This window comes from Ostrea edulis, chromosome 4 (assembly GCF_947568905.1).
Source record: "Ostrea edulis chromosome 4, xbOstEdul1.1, whole genome shotgun sequence".
NCBI classification, from domain to species: Eukaryota; Metazoa; Mollusca; class Bivalvia; order Ostreida; family Ostreidae; genus Ostrea; species Ostrea edulis.
This window is the reverse complement of record NC_079167.1, coordinates 36,285,588-36,305,126: the sequence shown is the minus strand read 5'-3', so window position 1 is coordinate 36,305,126 and position 19,539 is coordinate 36,285,588. Positions and strand designations below refer to the sequence as shown.

The 19,539-nt window shown below is 37.0% G+C and overlaps 1 protein-coding gene across 1 annotated transcript in view; it reads left to right on the top strand.

The window, feature by feature from the left end:
• Positions 1–19,539, top strand: part of LOC125668751 (uncharacterized) — a 92,986-nt gene that overhangs the window by 25,391 nt on the left and 48,056 nt on the right. Inside the window, exons 32-73 of the mRNA XM_056162511.1 lie at positions 742–870; positions 1,143–1,334; positions 1,781–1,909; positions 2,024–2,209; positions 2,896–3,039; positions 3,231–3,422; positions 3,646–3,774; positions 3,965–4,168; positions 4,619–4,753; positions 5,012–5,197; positions 5,393–5,524; positions 5,649–5,834; positions 6,368–6,505; positions 6,621–6,812; positions 7,111–7,242; positions 7,712–8,044; positions 8,277–8,468; positions 8,596–8,727; positions 9,058–9,243; positions 9,412–9,543; positions 9,657–9,845; positions 10,029–10,160; positions 10,352–10,537; positions 10,790–10,927; positions 11,209–11,400; positions 11,526–11,669; positions 12,028–12,213; positions 12,992–13,123; positions 13,939–14,118; positions 14,306–14,434; positions 14,552–14,740; positions 15,264–15,386; positions 15,585–15,770; positions 15,890–16,012; positions 16,391–16,573; positions 16,778–17,095; positions 17,324–17,644; positions 17,733–17,876; positions 18,048–18,239; positions 18,411–18,545; positions 18,674–18,859; positions 19,160–19,306. Coding sequence (XP_056018486.1) covers positions 742–870; positions 1,143–1,334; positions 1,781–1,909; positions 2,024–2,209; positions 2,896–3,039; positions 3,231–3,422; positions 3,646–3,774; positions 3,965–4,168; positions 4,619–4,753; positions 5,012–5,197; positions 5,393–5,524; positions 5,649–5,834; positions 6,368–6,505; positions 6,621–6,812; positions 7,111–7,242; positions 7,712–8,044; positions 8,277–8,468; positions 8,596–8,727; positions 9,058–9,243; positions 9,412–9,543; positions 9,657–9,845; positions 10,029–10,160; positions 10,352–10,537; positions 10,790–10,927; positions 11,209–11,400; positions 11,526–11,669; positions 12,028–12,213; positions 12,992–13,123; positions 13,939–14,118; positions 14,306–14,434; positions 14,552–14,740; positions 15,264–15,386; positions 15,585–15,770; positions 15,890–16,012; positions 16,391–16,573; positions 16,778–17,095; positions 17,324–17,644; positions 17,733–17,876; positions 18,048–18,239; positions 18,411–18,545; positions 18,674–18,859; positions 19,160–19,306 — 7,236 coding nt within the window. The remainder of the gene's footprint in view (positions 1–741; positions 871–1,142; positions 1,335–1,780; positions 1,910–2,023; positions 2,210–2,895; positions 3,040–3,230; positions 3,423–3,645; positions 3,775–3,964; positions 4,169–4,618; positions 4,754–5,011; positions 5,198–5,392; positions 5,525–5,648; positions 5,835–6,367; positions 6,506–6,620; positions 6,813–7,110; positions 7,243–7,711; positions 8,045–8,276; positions 8,469–8,595; positions 8,728–9,057; positions 9,244–9,411; positions 9,544–9,656; positions 9,846–10,028; positions 10,161–10,351; positions 10,538–10,789; positions 10,928–11,208; positions 11,401–11,525; positions 11,670–12,027; positions 12,214–12,991; positions 13,124–13,938; positions 14,119–14,305; positions 14,435–14,551; positions 14,741–15,263; positions 15,387–15,584; positions 15,771–15,889; positions 16,013–16,390; positions 16,574–16,777; positions 17,096–17,323; positions 17,645–17,732; positions 17,877–18,047; positions 18,240–18,410; positions 18,546–18,673; positions 18,860–19,159; positions 19,307–19,539) is intronic.

Genomic DNA, 19,539 nt, shown 5'->3' with positions numbered 1-19,539 from the left:
GATGGTGCAGAGGTTTCAACAGTCTCGATTGAAGTCGGCATTTCGCAAATTCCATGGTCGTTATAGTAATCTGGTTTGCCAATACCTTCTATCATTGGGTTAAATGCTGGCTGACTTGTTTCATAGCGATTGTTAGGCCATTCTAGGCACACTAATTTTGACTACGAATAACTTCGTTTACCTGGTCAAGATATAGGGCAAACAGTGTGCAACCGGTCGACAGGATGCTTACTTCTCCTAGGCACATGATCCCACCTCTGGTATGTCCAGAGGTCCGTGTTTGCCCAACTCTTTATTTTGTATTGCTTATGAGAGTTATGAGATTGATCACTGTTCGTTATCTTCACCTTTATAGGAGTTATGAGATTGATCACTGTTCATTATCGTCACCTTTATAGGAGTTATGAGATTGATCACTGTTCGTTATCTTCACCTTTATAGGAGTTATGAGATTGATCACTGTTCATATCTTCACCTTTATAGGAGTTATGAGATTGATCACTGTTCGTTATCTTCACCTTTATAGGAGTTATGAGATTGATCACTGTTCGTTATATTCACCTTTATAGGAGATATGAGATTGATCACTGTTCATATCTTCAGAAGTCCAGGAAGGGCTGTTGACATACACAGTCCTTGTCTTTAAGTTCAATGATTTTGAAATAAAGTGTTAATTTAAAATACTTTAAGAATTTGTGTGAAGGTTGTATGATGTATTGATCTTTATCAATTTTTTTCCAGCCTCCAAACAACCAAGTTGTATATGCACTGAATGCCACAAACACCTACTTCCAAATCGACTCCAACACTGGATCCATATCTGTCAAAGTTCCCTTATATACGGACAACACCGACCCATCTCAATACACTGTACGTTCATCAGGCCTGAATAATTACTGTATACCACAACATTTTTGCTTGCATGCATTGGCAAATGATTTTATCCAGGTCTAGATTCACACCTAATTACAAACTGTTTTTACAGCAACTTTAGAGTATTGAGTAAACTTAAATTTGCACAGTTTGTTTTTGTGTACATTACTTCTTGTGATTATAACATAATCTGTGACGTGGATCTGTAAATGATGTAGTGTATATGAGAAAACCAGGATCTAAATTCATTCTGTATATTTTTTTTCCAGTTGTTTGTGAAGGCCTCTGACAGGGGAATACCATCCCTGACTGCAAATTCTTTGGTGCAAGTGTTTATAAATGTTTTCCGTAACAACAATCCACCCAGATTTGTCAATGCGCCTTATACAACCACGATTTCCCGGGACACAACAGTAAACAACAATATCTACCAAGTGTCAGCCGTGGACAACGACAATAACGTAATTCAGAGATTTATATTACTGTATGTAGGATTTCTCATACTGTTAATCATAAACTTTTGTAGGAGTCGTTTTTTGTTTTTGTGCTGTGAATAGAATTACTATGAATGTTCTTAAACTACTAAATCAAGTCCTCACAAACATTTATTTTTCTCTAACCAGAAAATTTTACCCCATGGAAATTATTAATTCAATAATATTTGAAATATTTAATTTGGCAGTACAGTATAACATAGTTAAGGCCAAAACACTAATAATGAATTCGCACTTACAGGAAAGTGGATTTTATTCCTTGTAGTCTTTAACTTATTGGAAATAACAAATTATGTTTATCATCAAATCAAAATTATTCATCCCCAGTACTTCGCTATAAGCTTGATTTACAGCTTTTGTCTTGGATAATAATAATAAACATAAAAATGTAATTCATGTAATTGTGTTTTCAGCAATTTGGAACTGTTTCTTATGCCTTGGTTGGGGCCGATTCAGGAAGTAATTTCTTCACTATTGATCAGTCCTCCGGACAAGTGAGATTGACTTCAACCATATCCAATGATTTCAACACTGTCTACAGGGTAACATATAGTCTCATCTTTTTTCTCTCGAGCTTTTATGAAATGCATTTTCTAACAGACATTGGATTTACATGTAGTTCTGATTCTATAAATATTGTATTTGTTGTATTACAGCTTTTGGTGCAGGCATATGACAATGGATACCCTGCCCTGTATGATACTACAGTTTTAACAGTTAATGTCAACAGAAATCTCCTGGCTCCTACCTTCAATCAACCAAATTATAATGTTACCATCTTGGAATCGCAAACCCTTGGGGATACGATTGTTTCGGTGGTCGCCACGGATCCAGACTCTCTGGTAAGAAATGGGGGTGGTTCATCACAGATTGTATCTGACAGCAATTCATGTTATCTGTTGCAGAGTTTATAAAGTGAGTAATGAGAAATTTTATAAATAGCTCTAAAGTACCTTGGACAAAGTACTGGTAATTTTATTTACTATCTACTTGAAATGGCATTAGAGGGGGTATACCTTTACATGTAGTAGTGCAGGTGTACAAGTGCATAACGCTGATACGCGTGTATATTTGTATGTAAATTAAATTGGGTTCAATGTGTTTATGTGACAAATTGAGAGAGGATGCTTTGCTTTACTGAGCTCTTGTTCTATTCGTTTGTCTGTCTGACGGCAAAAACCTGGGCCTAAATTTTGTAAGGATGGTGATAGAGCTTTCATAATATTTCACATTTGTATTCCATTTGACAAAACCTTGTTTTAGTTTGCAAATTTTTTTTACCTCATGACCTTGGTTAATTGTATACTGTTTAACGTCCCTCTTGAGAATTTTTCACTCTTATGGAGATGTCACCATTGCCTTGGAGTTTGTCCTTCTTTTCAAAAACTTTAACCTTGGCCTTAACTTTTGAATGATTAGTTTTAGGGCTTCGACAATACCTTTTGTTGGGTACCAGAATTACTTTGCTGTCATACAGGGGAATCGGTGTTTCACAAACATCATGTTTTCTCTTTTTTTCTCTTTTCAGACTGGTAGCAACAATGTGGAATACATAGCGTCGGGAACAACACAGGCTTTGAATTATTTCAACCTGAACCCCACTACAGGACAAATATCAGTGAAGCGACCACTCACTGAAGACACCAACACTTTCACCAACAACCAGTACCAGGTTTTAAGATATTTAACTTGTGTTCTCTAAAGTGTATAGTATTATTTTAACATCACATCACATAGATCGGAATTCAGATTTTGTCAACAATGCTTCAAGCTGTAGGTCTTTCACATTAATCTCCTTGTTGCATATGAAATGCAATATTACCTTGTTTGACTAGTAAAACCAAAGATTACGTCACTTTTTAGATGACGATTACTGCCCGAGACTTTGGTACTCCAAGGCTACAGACAACTAATCCGATCACTGTGACCATCTTTGTGATCAGAAACCAGTTTAGTCCAGTCTTTCAGAGTCTGCCTTATGCCAGGAATATGCAGCAGACGGTGTCTGCGGGAACGAGTGTGTTCCAGGTCACAGCCACTGATGCCGATACCAGGGTAGGCCTGTCTTTTCATTTAAACAAAAACAGAGTTCAGTTATAAAGAAAAAATGCTTAGCATTTTCAGTATAGCACTGTTAGTGGTTTTGCAGACTAGTACAGTGTAACTATGACATGAAATGACCAGTATTGATCTGTGTGGTGCGCAGTTATCACTGGTATTTAATCACAGTACTAATTTACAAGTATAATAAACCAATGTACCAAATTTCTGTTTTTAGACCCCATACAACCAGGTGACATACAGCATTGTGTCCCAGAGTAACAACGTGAACTTGTTCAGCATACAACAGGATGGTGTCATTAGGATCTCCAACACAGTGACATCCAGTTCTGATGCCCAGTACACAGTACGTATAAACAACTGTTTATCTATTATTGAATTGTTATATAGTGGGGAAAAATAAATTGATTTTGTAGTTAGGGAAAGATTTGAAGTTCTATGTATCATATATAACTTTGAAATACTTTGATGTTATCTTGGAATCAATGAATAAATCAACATGTGAATAAAGTAAACAACGAATCTGTGTTCCCCAGATACTGGTGATGGCAGCAGATGGAGGCTCTCCCAGTCGTATTGCCTATGCATCTGTGGTGCTGACAGTCGACAGGAACCTGAATACACCATTCTGGATCAATCCTGGTGCTGGTGTCAACTATCAGACAACAGCTCAGGTGTTGGAGACTCAGGGCTTTGGGACAACTATCTTCCAACTCTCGGCCTCTGACCAGGACTTTGCTGTAAGTGTCTTATTTTGCATGGTATGTTTTATTGCATCCCACTAAGCAGTCTTTAACTTGGACCCTGACTATGCATGTACAATGTACATGTTTAACTTCATATTTGGCATGTAACATGTATATGTCTTGAATCAGCATCAAACTTATGTTATAACTCCACAAACAAAAACCATTTTGTTGATTATTTTTCTCACAAAATTTTTACATGCTATATATATATATATATATATATATATATATATATATATATTGTACATGTATAGACTACGTATTCTGACAAGGAAAGATATATTTTGTATTTCAACTACTGTACATGGAGTTTAGAATGAAAAAGGATTAATATCAAATAAAACCTTTCTATATACATGTACGTGCTCTTGCACAATCAGTGTGTCCATGTACATTCCATATTTTGCTGACTAGATATATTTAAAACTGGATGTTTTACAGGCTCCTTATAATACTCTTGTCTACACGCTTGTTGGAGAGAATCCAGGACCACTCTACTTCCAAGTGGGTGTGAATGATGGCAGAATTACCCTGAGGTCATCACTTTATCAGGATACTGTCAACAACCAGTACAAGGTCTGTACATCAGGGAACTGTGGGAAAAGAATTTTTTAGGTACACTGTGTCATCACTTTTCAAAAATAAGCACTTGTAAATAGATGTCCATTGTACCTGTACCAAATGAATGAATTATATGTATATAAAGAGCTGTTTAATCATGGAAATTAATCACTGTGCACAATTCACAGTTGCATAGTATTTGTAGAACTTATCTATTTAATTTTAATGAGTGTATAGGAAGAAAACTCATGCAAAAGAATTTTTTGTGTGCAGCTGATTGTCAGACTGAGTGATGGTGCTGGACGGGTGGCTGCACAGAGCGCCACAGTCACTATCAACGTCGTTCGAAATCAAAATACTCCATTTTTTGTCAATGAGCCTTACTCGCGCCTCATTCAGGAGAACTTGCCAACTGGGACATCCATATATCAAGTGACAGCTCGTGATGCAGACGCAACTGTGAGTCTGTTTTTACATGTAGATTAGATATTGCAGATTTGATTAAAAATGGTTTTATTTTTTAAAAAAGAATATCTCCACATCATGTTATATCTAGGAAAATAGCTGCAAACACAGGAATGGATAAAAACTGGATTAAAAATTGTTACTTTGTTATTGTTTTAGATGAGTACAAGCCAATCCTTTCTTTTTCAGAACACCTTTGAACGCGTACAATATGAAGTCATCGGAGATGGCTCTGCACCTGTGTACTTTGACGTGAATCAGGTCACTGGAGCAATTATCACAAAGCAATCATTGTCCAGCCAGTCAGCTGCTATCTATTATGTAAGCATCAAATTTTATGGAAACACACACTCACACACACATTAGATATTTCTTATACTGTATTTAGATTACAAGGCTTAGTATGTAATTTCATCGAAAAACAATCTGCATATTTGCATTTCAGCTGCGCATTCGTGCTTATGACAATGGAATTCCAAGCAGGAGCAACACCAGTTTAGTGGTTATTACGATTAATCGTAACCTGAACGCGCCAGTGTTTGTACAGACCACTCTCTCCGCCAATCTGCCAGACAGCAATGCTCTTGGACAGACTCTGATTACAGTCACAGCCAATGATGCGGATACTGCAGTATGTACATGAATATTATTACAGGTTTTATTTTGTTTGAAAGAAATTTACAGCCACATTAAAAATTTCTGGGTTTTTTTTTTCATTTAAGAAAATCTTGCATATACAATTTCAATTTATGTATTGACATCACCATGTTGGCATACAGTCAAAATAACTAAACAATTGACAGATAACAAAAAGAAAAGAAGAGAAAAACAATTATGACTCAATGACTATAGCATATAAGACATATTCATACGGTTCTTTAAAGTCCATGAATTTGTTTTCTCTGCATAAAGCATCTATCTAAATAGTTACACAAACATTTTGTAATATTATAATCACATGTGTTAACAGTTTCTTTTATGGGATCAGTACCACAGTATAAATATACAATTGATGAATTGATAGTTCTTATCTTTATATGAATGACAACTTTTTCAATCTTTTTTTTTTAAAGAAAAAAATGACTTTCCTCAAATAAATTTTGAAGGAATGTTATAAGATTAAAAGAAATTGATGTAGTAATAAATATGACTATTTCCTTTCAGTCTCCATATAATGATGTACGCTATACACTTAAAGGAAATGCAGTTGCCCAAGAATTTTTCTATGTGGACTCTGTATCGGGTGCAGTGTCCCTGAGGAAGGCTTTATCCTCTGACACACAACAAAACCAGTTCTACCAGGTCTGATGTCTGTTCATTGATGTTTTCATTATCATTGGTTCAATTTCACTAAAAAGAAATTAAAATTTTGCAGTGTTATTGAATTTGTCAGTAATGACTAAGTGCTCTTTTGCAGTTGACAATTGGAGCCTTTGATTTAGGAACTCCCAGTCTCAGTGCCAACATTGATGCTACAGTTACCGTTACTGTTGTTAGGAACTTGCAGACTCCATACTTCGTGCAGTCAAACTATGTGACAACCATTAATGAGAATCGGGGGGTTGGCACCTCCATTCTGCAGGTTTCTGCTCGGGATGATGACACAACTGTGAGTCTGAATGCAGTGGTTTGAATTCAACACATGATTTTGAATTGATCTCATGAGCACTGTTAATAATTTCTATCAATATATATTCTGATGAAGATATGTTTAATTAGGGCCCTGAAGTCTGACCCTTTTGTGAAGCTTGCCATTACAATGATACCTAGTTTTGCTTGTATTACCATTAATTTTGTGCTATAAATACATGTACTTTATACTTTTGTTAAATGAAGCCATATTAATGTTACATGTATATGTATTGAGGATATATCATAAAATACAGTGTAATCTATATTTATTTCAGTCACCTTTCAACGTGGTGACCTTGCGTGCTATTGGAGATGATAGTGGACCTACCTACTTCAGCTTTGACACAAACACTGGTCAGATCTCTATCCGCCAGGACCTGAGGCTGGACACAGCAACCCTGTACAGAGTATGTCAATTACTGTCCCTTCTCGTACCGTTAGTGCCACACTTATTAATTATTAATGATCTGTTTAAAAGAATACCATGTAGCCTGGTCTGGATTGAAATGGTGGTAGTGGTATCACCGTGCAGGGAGTAGTGCATTACAGCTAATGTTAATCATTTAACTTGTGTGGCCCACAACAAGGATTATAGATCTTTGAGCCATTTATTCTCATCAATCAAAAAACAATGAGAGGATGATTTTTCAAAATGTTTCTCAATTTCACAAATATTGAAATTTGTGCAAACTACATGTAGCTGTTTCCCAGAAATTTGAGTGGCCATGAAGATTAGGTCCATGTTACAGCATTGTAAACCTAGACCTAGTTTTAGTTTTGTTTTAATGCTCACCTCAACAGGCTTTGAATTCATAAGATGTGGCGTTTCTGTTCTTTGTCAGTCAGAATAGACATTGTTTGGTTTGTTTTTTCCAGTTGAGAATTGAAGCCAGAGATGGAGGCCTTCCAGCCCTGAGTGCAACAGTACTTGCAGACATTAACGTCAGGAGAAACTTGTTTGCTCCAGCATTTTTAAATCTGAGCTACGAAGTAACGATTCCAGAGACAACAGGTGTTGGTAATTCTATCGTTCAAGTGCGAGCCACCGATCAGGATGTCAGAACACCACACAATGTGACGGTGTTCACACTGTCCACAGATTTCACGAACCAGTTTGCCAGGCAGTACTTTGATATTGATTTTAACACTGGATTTGTCTATCTCCGACAGTCCTTACAGAATGACAATACCAACACAAACCGCTTCACAGTGAGTATTGAACTTCTGAAATTTGTTGTATACTGTACATGTAAATGATTTCTTTGTATGATTGAAATTGTCAAATGACTGTGCTACATTAACTTATGTCGCAGTAAATACAGTGAGGACCTGTATCTGGCTAGTACTCGAGAAATTAACATTACGTACTTGATATAGTAATTATGTTACTCACAATTTGTTAAATCGAGACAAGATTATTAAACCTTTCCTCACCTTACAGCTTAGTGTTGTGGTGTCCGACACTGGGGTGCCATCTCTCACAAGTTCACAGAGGGCATCAGTTATCATTAATGTGATCCGTAATCAGTTCCCACCAAACTTTATAAGCACACCCTATGCCACAACCATCAATCGAACCGTTCTCCAGGGCACAAATATATTTACTGTATCTGCAGTGGACCAAGACACCCAGGTATGGGATGAAATAGAAACCGAGTGGAGCAATAATCCACTGCATAATTATTTTCTTCTATTGAGGACATGAGGCCATCTTGTGGCAAAGGTACCAGTGATATGAGAACATTTTCTGCTTGTTTTAGGCGCCCTTCAATACTGTGGAGTATGACATCATTGGAGATGACAACAGTGTGGTGTTTTTCAACATTGACAGAAACACAGGATTGATACGACTGTCACAGACACTTTTCAGTGAATCACAGACCTCGTATAATGTAAGTTGATTTAAATTGCTTACCCCACATGATCACAGCTTGTAAGATAAATTCATAGGGATTTACATGTGGTTCAATGCATGAATTTTGAAAACAGAAATATCAACATAATGTGGAGTCGACTATTTACCGGTCCATTTACATATGTACATTTGCATGCATTACCCAAAACACTAAAGCCATTTCATGTTTGCAGTTAGATCACTGCATCTCCTTGATAGATTTGATCCAGCTTCAGATTTTGCATTAAGGATATGCCCATGTATATTTGAATTATGTAGTACATATATCTGAATTGGATAGTATGAACATCATGATTGCTGTTTTCAGGTTCGAGTAAGGGCTATGGATGGAGGAAATCCCCGCTTGTCTTCATCAGCTGTAGTGGTTGTCACGGTACGGAGAAATCTGGCAGCACCTGTGTTCAGACAGAGCAGTTATGAAATTACAATTCCAGAAACCCAGTCTCCTGGCTCTCTCATTCTGACAATTCAAGCCGATGACAGTGATATCAATGTAAGTAAAAGATCCCACAGCTAAAGAGTTTTACAAGATATAAGAGCAAAAATAGAATACAGACAATTATGGACAATTCTAAAAATTGTGAATTTTCTGAAAAACGTGTCGGACATTCCTGCATTGATTAAAATCCTAGTGTTGTTACAATTTGTCTTTAATTTGCAGGCTCCACACAACACATTTAACTACTTCTTCTCTGGAGTGAATACCCAGTCAGACAGGTTCTCACTGGACTCCAGTACTGGACAGATCTACGTCAGAAGAATCCTTTCAGGAGAAACTCAGAATACATTCACGGTGAATAGAATTTTTGAAAACAATATTGATATTTATAGAAATGTTCTTGAGAATTGTATGCGCTATCTGTATATGGGAAAGATTAGTAACTAGCGCCGTTTTCTTTTGAACAGTATAATGCATTCGCCAGAGACAATGGTGTGCCCCAACTGACCAGCACCACCATTCCAGTGACAATCAATGTACGACGGAATCAGTTCCCGCCAATATTCCAGAATGAGCCGTATTCTCGTGCCGTCACTTCCTCGGTTGGAATTGGTACCTCGGTGATAACTGTCACTGCTACAGATGCCGATAACTTTGTGAGTTCATAGAATAATGATGTCTTTTGTCTGTTTAATAAGATTCATTGGTCTGACAGTTGGCTTTTTACTTCTAGGCAAACTGTTGACTTATGAAGTGTTAAACCTTTATTCGTAATAAAACCGCGACTTCATTTGAGAATGATGATGGTCAAGAAATTAAAATGTATTGTTTCCTTGCAGTCCCCATTCAATGTTGTCACATACTCTATAATTGGTGATGACCAGGCACCCACATTGTTTAACATCAACCCATCCACTGGTTTTATTTCAATGAGCAGCGGTATAAATAATGATGGCACAAGTTTCTACCAGGTATGCATAATAATTTTGTTTTTAAATCCAAGATTTAGAGATCAGTTGATATTGAGTCACTACATTACAATGTACATGTATAGTGTTATAAGTTTTTAGGCGAAAAAAATGAAAATGGGTAAGTTTTGACTACTGAGCAGTACATTTTCTTTATATTTTAACAATTATTGTAATTGCTTTGATTTCTTTAGATCCGAGTGCTGGCATCAGATGGAGGTAATCCTCCATTGACAGATACTACAGTTGTATATGTAAATGTTACCAGAAACTTGTTTTCACCACTCTTCCAACCTACAACATACAACATTGCTATCCCCGAGTCTGAGCCACTGGGCGAGACAATCACTACAGTCATCGCCACAGACAGCGATGCCACAGTAAGTTTTCTTGGAATTTGTTGGTAAGAAATTAAGAATGTGTACATTCAGAAAGATTTCATTGTAGAGGGTTCTTTTTTCCCCCCTCTTCTTATCTGTAGAATACATTGTCAGGAATACAAATGATATTTAGAACCTTCAGCATTTATATTGTAAAGATTGATGATAACCATGTTGTGAAAAGGGTGCATTGAATTATTTCTTGGTTCTCTTTAAGATTGGCAATATCTGTATGTGTAATTTTTTTTGCAGTCCCCAAATAATGTGGTAGAATATGCATTGTCTGGAAATATGAACGCTCTCAATTACTTCCGTGTGGACTCCCGATCAGGCCAGATATCATTGATTCGTCCTGTGTCAGCTGACACCAGCAACCCCTCTAGTTACACTGTAAGGCACAGTAGTATATTTTGTATTTGACACAACTTTGCTAATCTGAAGCATATGAAGAATTCATTTTATTAAAAAAATACCAAAATTAAATTGTTTTCATATTGGATACATACATCTTTTAAACAATGACTTCTATGATTTTCAAAAACTTTTCTATGCTTTAAGTAGTTCAACTTTTACTTGGCATGCATTCTCAGCAAAGTTAAGATTTTTGAGAATTCTTTAATCATACAATAATTGCATGTGCATATATACATGTATGAATTAAAATGTTTCAGTTGATTGTTACTGGGCGTGATCTTGGCCTTCCCTCCCGAGCAGCACAAAACACTGCCACTGTAGTGGTCTCTGTATTCAGGAACAATAATGCTCCCACCTTCATCCAGACCCCCTACGCCACAACTGTGAACAAAAACACTGTAGACAATAGTAACATCTTTACTGTCAGTGCTGTTGACGCTGATAATCGGGTGAGTCACGCTACCAGTAGAATATTCTGTTAACTTGTTTCCATTTTGTTGACTTGTATGTTCTGTGTCAATCTCCTGTGTGGCCATATTCTTACTTTATTGTGCATGTTTTGTGAATTTTTCAGGCCCCATACAATACTTTGACTTTGTCCGTCATTGGGGATGACAACGCCCCATCTCTGTTCTCTTTGACACAGAGTGGAAACAATGGTGTCATTCGAGTAGTATCCAGTCAAAACCTTGCCTCAGATACTGCCAATTCTTACAAGGTGCAGTGTTGTTTGAGAAATAAATATTAACTGCTTGTCTCAAGATTTTTATCATGTGATAAATTTTTGCTTTACTACTGAATATAAAAATTTTGATGTAGACCATTGACAATTTTTACTGTAATTCATAAAGTTATTGAACTCTAGTATACCGGAATTTACAAAGTTATTGAACTCTAGTATATACACAGTATACATATACCGGAATTTACAAAGTTATTGAACTCTAGTATATACACAGTATACATATACCGGAATTTATAAAGTTATTGAACTCTAGTATATACACAGTATACATATACCGGAATTTCAATGTATATCATTGTCTTTTTTGTGGACTCCGAATTTATTTTTTCAGTTGAGGGTCCTTGTTGTTGATGGTGGCTCCCCACCCTTGACTGCCACAGCAACTGTAGACATCACCGTCCGAAGGAATTTGTTTGCCCCCCAGTTCCAAAATTCCTTTATCAGAGTGACCATTAGTGAAAACCTGGTCGTCGGCAGCAACATCACCTCAGTGAGAGCCACAGATCAGGACGTGGATGTATGTACAGAAGGATAAGAATGATGATGCTTTATAAATCAGTGTATTAATATGAATGAAAGCTGTACATTTGGCAAGATAATTGATTTTCCTGTCTTATTAGATACAGTATCTTAGTATAGACATCTTGTTCTATGTTGATGCTCAGCATCTAGATTGGGTTAAAGTTTAATAGAATCCTTCCTTGGTACGAGTGGGGGAAAGGGAAATCCCACAAAGGGAACAAGATTTGCAGTCGAGGACAAGGCTTTGCCAAGTCCTAGACAACGAATCTTATCTTGTTCCAGAGGTGGAATTTTCCTATCCCATGATTAAATAATGAGGGATTATTTTTCTCATATTTTAGCCACAGTTTAGTGCATCAATTCAAGAGCTTAGAAAAAATTCAAAATGATCAAAATCCTTCATTTGCACTTCAAAGCGAAAACTAATGATATACCCTGAAAGAGTATACCTGAAAATGGTTTACACTATAGTGTTAACTAAAAAACCAAAGGTTGTCCACCAGAAAGCTATATCAAATTGAAATTTAAAGAAAACAGTACAAAATATTTTACTTCCCGGAGTAACATAAATCATAGAAAATATATGACAGCACAATCAAATGATGTTGCAGTAGTGCGAGACCGAAAATTCTTGCTTGGCTGTCTCACATATGGGTAAGGTCGATCTCACACTGGTGATAATGGGAGGAAAGAGTATCTCTAATACATTGTAACACAAGTACACTTTAAATCCTTTTTTTATCAAAGTTTATCATCCTCAATTTTGCTTACAGTCCCCAAATAATGTGTTCCGCTATGAGCTGATTGGAGATGGAGATGGTCCTACATATTTCTTTGTCAATCAGAATGATGGCACAGTAACCCTAATCCGGAGTGTTCTAAATACAGGAGCTAGTGGATACAATGTAAGAAATTAATTTCAGGAGAAGAAAACATATTTGCAGCCATACATGTTTGTAGCTTGTTTGAGAGGTGGGTGGTTGAGGGTACCTTGAAAAGATCCTCTGAGAGATGGGTGGTTGAGGGTACTTTGGTAAGGTCCTTTGAGAGGTGGGTGGTTGAGGGTACTTTGGTAAGGTCATTTGAGAGGTGGGTGGTTGAGGGTACTTTGGTAAGATCCTTTGAGAGGTGGGTGGTTGATGGAACTTTGCTGAGGTCCTTTTAGAGGTGGGTGGTTGAGAATACTTTGGTAAGGTCCTTTGAGAGGTGGGTGGTTGATGGAACTTTCTGAGGTCCTTTTAGAGGTGGGTGGTTGAGAATACTTTGGTAAGGTCCTTTGAGAGGTGGGTGGTTGATGGAACTTTGCTGAGGTCCTTTTAGAGGTGGGTGGTTGAGGATACTTTGGTAAGGTCCTTTGAGAGGTGGGTGGTTGATGGAACTTTCTGAGGTCCTTTTAGAGGTGGGTGGTTGAGGATACTTTGGTAAGATCGTTTTGATGTATATTCTGTTTCTTCAATAACTACATGTACTTACATTTTAGTACCAGAATCATTCTCGATGATTCATCATGATCCTCTTTAGAAAACTTCTAAAATCTTGAAATAGAAAAAGGTTTTTGACATTATTATGTCAGCTTAGGGTAAAAATCAACGTGCACATTAAATTCAAGCTCACATTTATTAATTTTGAATATTATATCAGACATTCTGTTTATAGTTTCTGCTTTCCAATTTTCTGAGTGCTCAATACTTGCATATGTACTTGTATTATGCTTTTACAGCTAAGAATTCGAGCCATAGACCAAGGATTCCCACAGTTGTCATCCCTTGCTACGGTGGAGGTGCTCATCACACGTGTAACGGAAGTTTTGAGTTTCATTCTTCCATCTTACACACGCGTTATTTCAGAAAATACAGCCGTGGCTCTCACACAAGTCACTCAAGTATCGGCACAACCCGGGGTAGGAATTGTACACATGATTTATTGATTGTTGTAATTTTTCAATGTTGAATTGGGATCATTTGCACTATTTGACCTGCATTGTAGAAAAAATATTACACATCCATGCATAAATACCATTTTCTAGCCAGAATTATTTTTCTTTGAAATGATATATACATGTATCATAAATTTGATTTTTTTTCCAGCCTGATGTTGTTTATGAGCTAACAGGATTTAGTGATGGCCCAGATTATTTCAACATCAGTTCAGCTTTTGGAGGAATTTTTGTCAGAAAGGATCTAAGATTTGATCTGAACAAGAAAAACCTGTATTATGTGAGTTGTCATTGTACAAGATACAACTATTCATAGCTTTGAAATAAATTTGACATATTATGGTCATTTTCGTTCCATAAATTTAATTGGTAGCACACCCATTGATTGTAATTTCAGCTGCAAGTGAGAGCCACTAAGGTAATATCAGGGCAGATGCAAACCGCTTTCGCTACTGTTAATATCACAGTGACACGTAATGAGAATGCTCCAGTATTCACACAGAACATCTATGAAGTCACCATTGCAGAAACATCAGTCCTGGGCTCCAATGTTGTCCAGCTCACTGCTTCAGATCAAGATACTTTGGTAAATCTTTTTTTCTTTCTTTGCTGTTATCTGAAATATATCAATCTTTCAATGACTCCACATGCCAGTGGTTTTTTTTTAATTCATTATGATTATGGAAACTTAAGTGTCCCCTGTATTGTTGGTATATCTACTGAGATCAGCCATGCATTGAGCGTTTTGGATATCAGAATTGCCTCGGTAGTACATACACAAGATATAGTTCTCAATACCATATCTACATGTACTTATGTTCAGTGGGTTTGACAGTACGTATTTCTTAAAATACACACGTTATCTAAAACATTCGGAACCTAGTAAGTGTCTTAGCACTGGAAGAGATGCTAGTACATGGTCCACAACATTTGGCCTAGACCTTTTTCCAAAGTACAAGTATAGTTCAAAACTGACCCATGGTGGAGTGATTTTTTTTAAAATAACAATACCATGCATTCTTTGTACATAGATGGAATAAAGATGTTAATTGTCCTTAATGAGTAATCAAATACACAGTGTAATTATAAGATGTTGATATGATTCCCAGGATACGATTCGTTATGACATGGTGGCTGCTGTAGGACAGACGGAGAAGTTCTACCTAGGTCCATTTACAGGCTTGATCACCCTCAGAGCTGTGTTAACTAATGATGCCAATAACAGATATCAGGTCAGTCTCGGAAATCATCAAAATCTTATCATTTCATATGCTTCTCAAATTGTGAATAACTTTGAAATTTAACATTCAGGGAAAATATTGTTAGCCAAGTGCCTCTTCAACAGGATTTTTAACTCCTGCTATTATTGAGGTTTTTGAGTTCGATTTCTTTTATCTTGCATTACAACGTATTGTGTTTTTGTGTTTTAGTTCAATGTGCTAGCTCGGGATCAATCTAGCCCTGAAAGGACTGCCACAGCTACAGTTATAGTAAACATTCGACGAAGCAACTTCCCTCCTGTTTTCACGAGCACTCCATACTTTACTGGTGTCAATGTTGGATCCGCCCTGGGATCCACTGTATACACTGTCACTGCCACCGATGGAGATCTCCTTGTGAGTCCCCCCCCCCCCCCCCCCCCCTTTTTTTTTGAAGAGCTAATCATCTTTCTTCTATTTTGATATCTGGTCAGATTTTTGTCCAACTTTTGTAAATCATGCCTTTTCTTTGTCAGGGCTCTATTGTATATGAAGTGGACGGATACTTATCTGCTCCTGCCTATTTTGATGTTGAGAGAGCAACTGGAAGAGTTGTAATCCGTAATGATTTCAGTTTGGATGTCACCACCACATATGTTGTAAGTAACTGCATGCTTCCAAAAATGATAGGTTGTTAATCTTATAGATTACTAGCTTTAAAGTCCTCTATTTTTGGGGTTTGAGATTATCTCATGTTTTGAGAAACTTGTTGGAACTTGATTTCATGTTCAGAGAGTTAATTGTTATTCCCAATTTATTCTTTACTGTACATGTTGTTCAGTTTCTCATTAAGATGATGGAGGATTTGAAATTTTTGTTTGTACTACAAAAACAATTAAGATTTGTAGTCACTGTTTTACAACATAGCAATGAAAATAGAAAGATCTAACTGACCAAAAACTTTTCCATGTAGTTACCCTTCTATGGTACTGTAGACCTTGTTCTGAGATGTTTAAAGAAAACACTTTTTGTTTTAGCTGGGAGTCAGAGCCTATGATACAGGTGCCCCCACACAAATTGCACGTGAGAATGTGACCATCACTGTAAACAGAAATCCAAGTCCTCCATTTTTCAATCCTGCCAGCTACAGCAGAACCATTGAAGAAACTTTGGCTCCTGGCAGCAGTTTGGTGCAACTATCAGCCACAGATGCAGATGGGGTAAGTATGGTGGAGGTCGATTTAGGCTGAAGTCTTTATAAAGCACTTGTACTATCATAAAGTATGTAGAGATTTCATCAAGTTTTATTTCTAGATTAAGTTATCAAACTTCAGTACCAAATAATTAATATGTACATATTTTTAAAAGTATATTAGAATTGACCCTATTACATGTTATGATAAGATATTAACTCTTTTTGACAGCACAACTTGCGATACTCCAGACTCTCTATTACACCTACTGGATTAGAAGATTTCTTCTATGTGAATTTTGATACTGGTTTGATCACAGTAGCTAGAATGCTGACCCAGACTCAGGTAAACTCCATTCAGATGACTTTCACCGTGACAGACAATGGAATTCCAGCTCGCTCCAGTAACGCTCCAGCCATTGTGAGCATCCAGATATTGAGGAACCAGTTTGATCCATTCTTTATCAATACACCGTACATTACAACTATCCAGGAGACCACTCCTATTGCCACCAGCGTGCTCCGAGTCACTGCTTCTGATCAAGACCAGGTACTCTATTTTGAACATAATCAATGATAAGTTTCATGAATAAGAATTAGAATTCATATTATGTATCATTTCCTGTACCCTGATAGTGTACTATAGCAGCCAACGCTGGCCTAAACTAGTTGGGAGGGCTGAGTGTAGGAATTAATCTTCAGCACCCCACCTCCCCATGTTTTTTTTTTTTCAATTGTACAAGTTAAACTATCATATAATTTTTTTTTAACATTTCAGAACACTGTATTCTCCAACATTACATATGCACTGATCGGAGATGATACTATGCCATCGTATTTCACTTTGAATTCCATCTCGGGTCAAATTAGTGTCAGGGCATCACTTACAGCTGAAATCCGCGACAGCTATCAGGGAAGAATCGTAGCATTTGATGGCGGCTCACCACCTCGTAGTGCTACAGCAATCGCCACAATCAATATTCAGAGAAACCTGAACTCTCCCATCTTTAACCCCTCTAGTTATGAAGAAACAATTTTGGAGACATTACAAGCTGGAACCAGCATTCTGCGTGTCACTGCCTCAGATTCTGACAGGAGTGTAAGTGGTGAAGTGTGATTAAAAAGAAATTATACATTGCAATTCTAGTTTAATGGACAGAATAGATGCATTTTTCCTTCTTTTTCAGTCACCATACAATGTTGTCCGATACACAATGTCCAATATAAACTCTGTTGCCTCCACGTACTTCACTGTGGACAGTGTCACTGGCTGGATCACTGTCCGAGTACCACTGACGCTGGATGCCGCCTCAAACAACAATCGATATACAGTAAGAATATTACCATTCATAAGAATGAACCGAGAGTGACCTCTGGTCTGAAGATATACATTTTCATCTGTATGTACTGTATAGTTGTACTTGAAGCGAACAGTCAGAGATGTGCCAAATCCTTCCATGTACATGCACAATGTCTAGTTTTGATGACCTTTATTGTTTCAGTTCAATGTACAAGCTACAGATCAAGGGAGCTCACCCAGATCGGCCTCATTACCTGCCACAGTGACAGTCAATGTGATCCGTAATCAATTCCCACCAGTCTTTATTAACACTCCATATGCTACCAGTCTGCCTTTCACTGTAGCTGCTGGCTCCAGAGTGTATGATGTTAATGCCACAGATGCAGACACAAGGGCAAGTATATGTACAGTACTAGTATTTTGCAAAATTGGGTGCGAAATTTGAAAGTAAAAGTACAATGTAGTTTTGATAGGATGTAGCAGGGGTATTATATGTATGAAGACATTGAATCTCAAACTGTTTATTTTCTAAGTAGCTGCAATGGATTTTCTCTTAATTCTGCAGAGCCCATTCAATATCATCACATACTCCATCATTGGTGATGACAGAGCTCCGAATTTGTTCAGCATCAATCCATCATCTGGTATTATTTCCACTTCATCCCAAAGCCTGTTCTCAGATCCCAACACCCTTTACACTGTAGGTCAAAACAAGTATTTACCAGTCAAGTGAATCGATTTGTGGTTAAAGTTCCTTTGCTGAACTTGTCATTTGTTGTCCATAGAAATTGTGTGTAATCTATAACTACGATTTGAAAACGACAATAGGTTCGAGTGCTGGCACAAGATGGGGGCACACCACAGAAAAGTGCCACCTCTACTGTGCTCATAGCTGTAACCAGGAACCTGAACGCTCCCCAACTCCTCCAGCAGAACTACACTATCAGTATCTTTGAGACTCAGAACCTGGGAGAGTCTATTGTGCAGATTCAAGCCAGAGACCAGGATATAAGTGTAAGTCTTCAAGGTTTTGTTGTTCATCTGGACTTTGCTATCCCATGTTCAATACATTGTATTCTGGGTATTAGCTAATCTAAAGGTTATTTTTAATAGCAATTATGACTGTATTAGATATTTGACTGTTTAGTTTATGTAGTATTAGCTAATCTAAAGGTTAGTTTTAATAGCAAGCATAACCGTATTAGACAAGTTTGACTGTTTTTGTAGTACAGGTCCAGTACGTACCAGTCCATGTGTGTTTTTTTCCAAATATCCATGTAGATCACATGAAAAATGTTCCTTATTTTTTTCCAGGCTCCTTACAACACCCTGACGTATACTTTGATAGATTCTCTGAACACTGGATCCATACTCACCAAAGAGTACTTTGATATTAATCCTAGTGCTGGCTGGATTTATGTCAAGAAATCTCTAACTCTGACACCAACAAACAACTTTGTGGTAACTACATTAACAAAAACTATAGCCTTTTATCTTGAACATGTTTAAATGTACTGTAAATCTGATTTTTATAGTAAATCTTTTTTTTTTGTGGACATTTCATTTTCATGACACTAATATAATTGAATCATAGAAATAAATTTTTGTTATCTTGATAAATATATGTGATAAAAAATTATTGCAAGCACTAAATCTTAATAAAAATCTTGATAAAGTTTCCAAATCTCACAAAA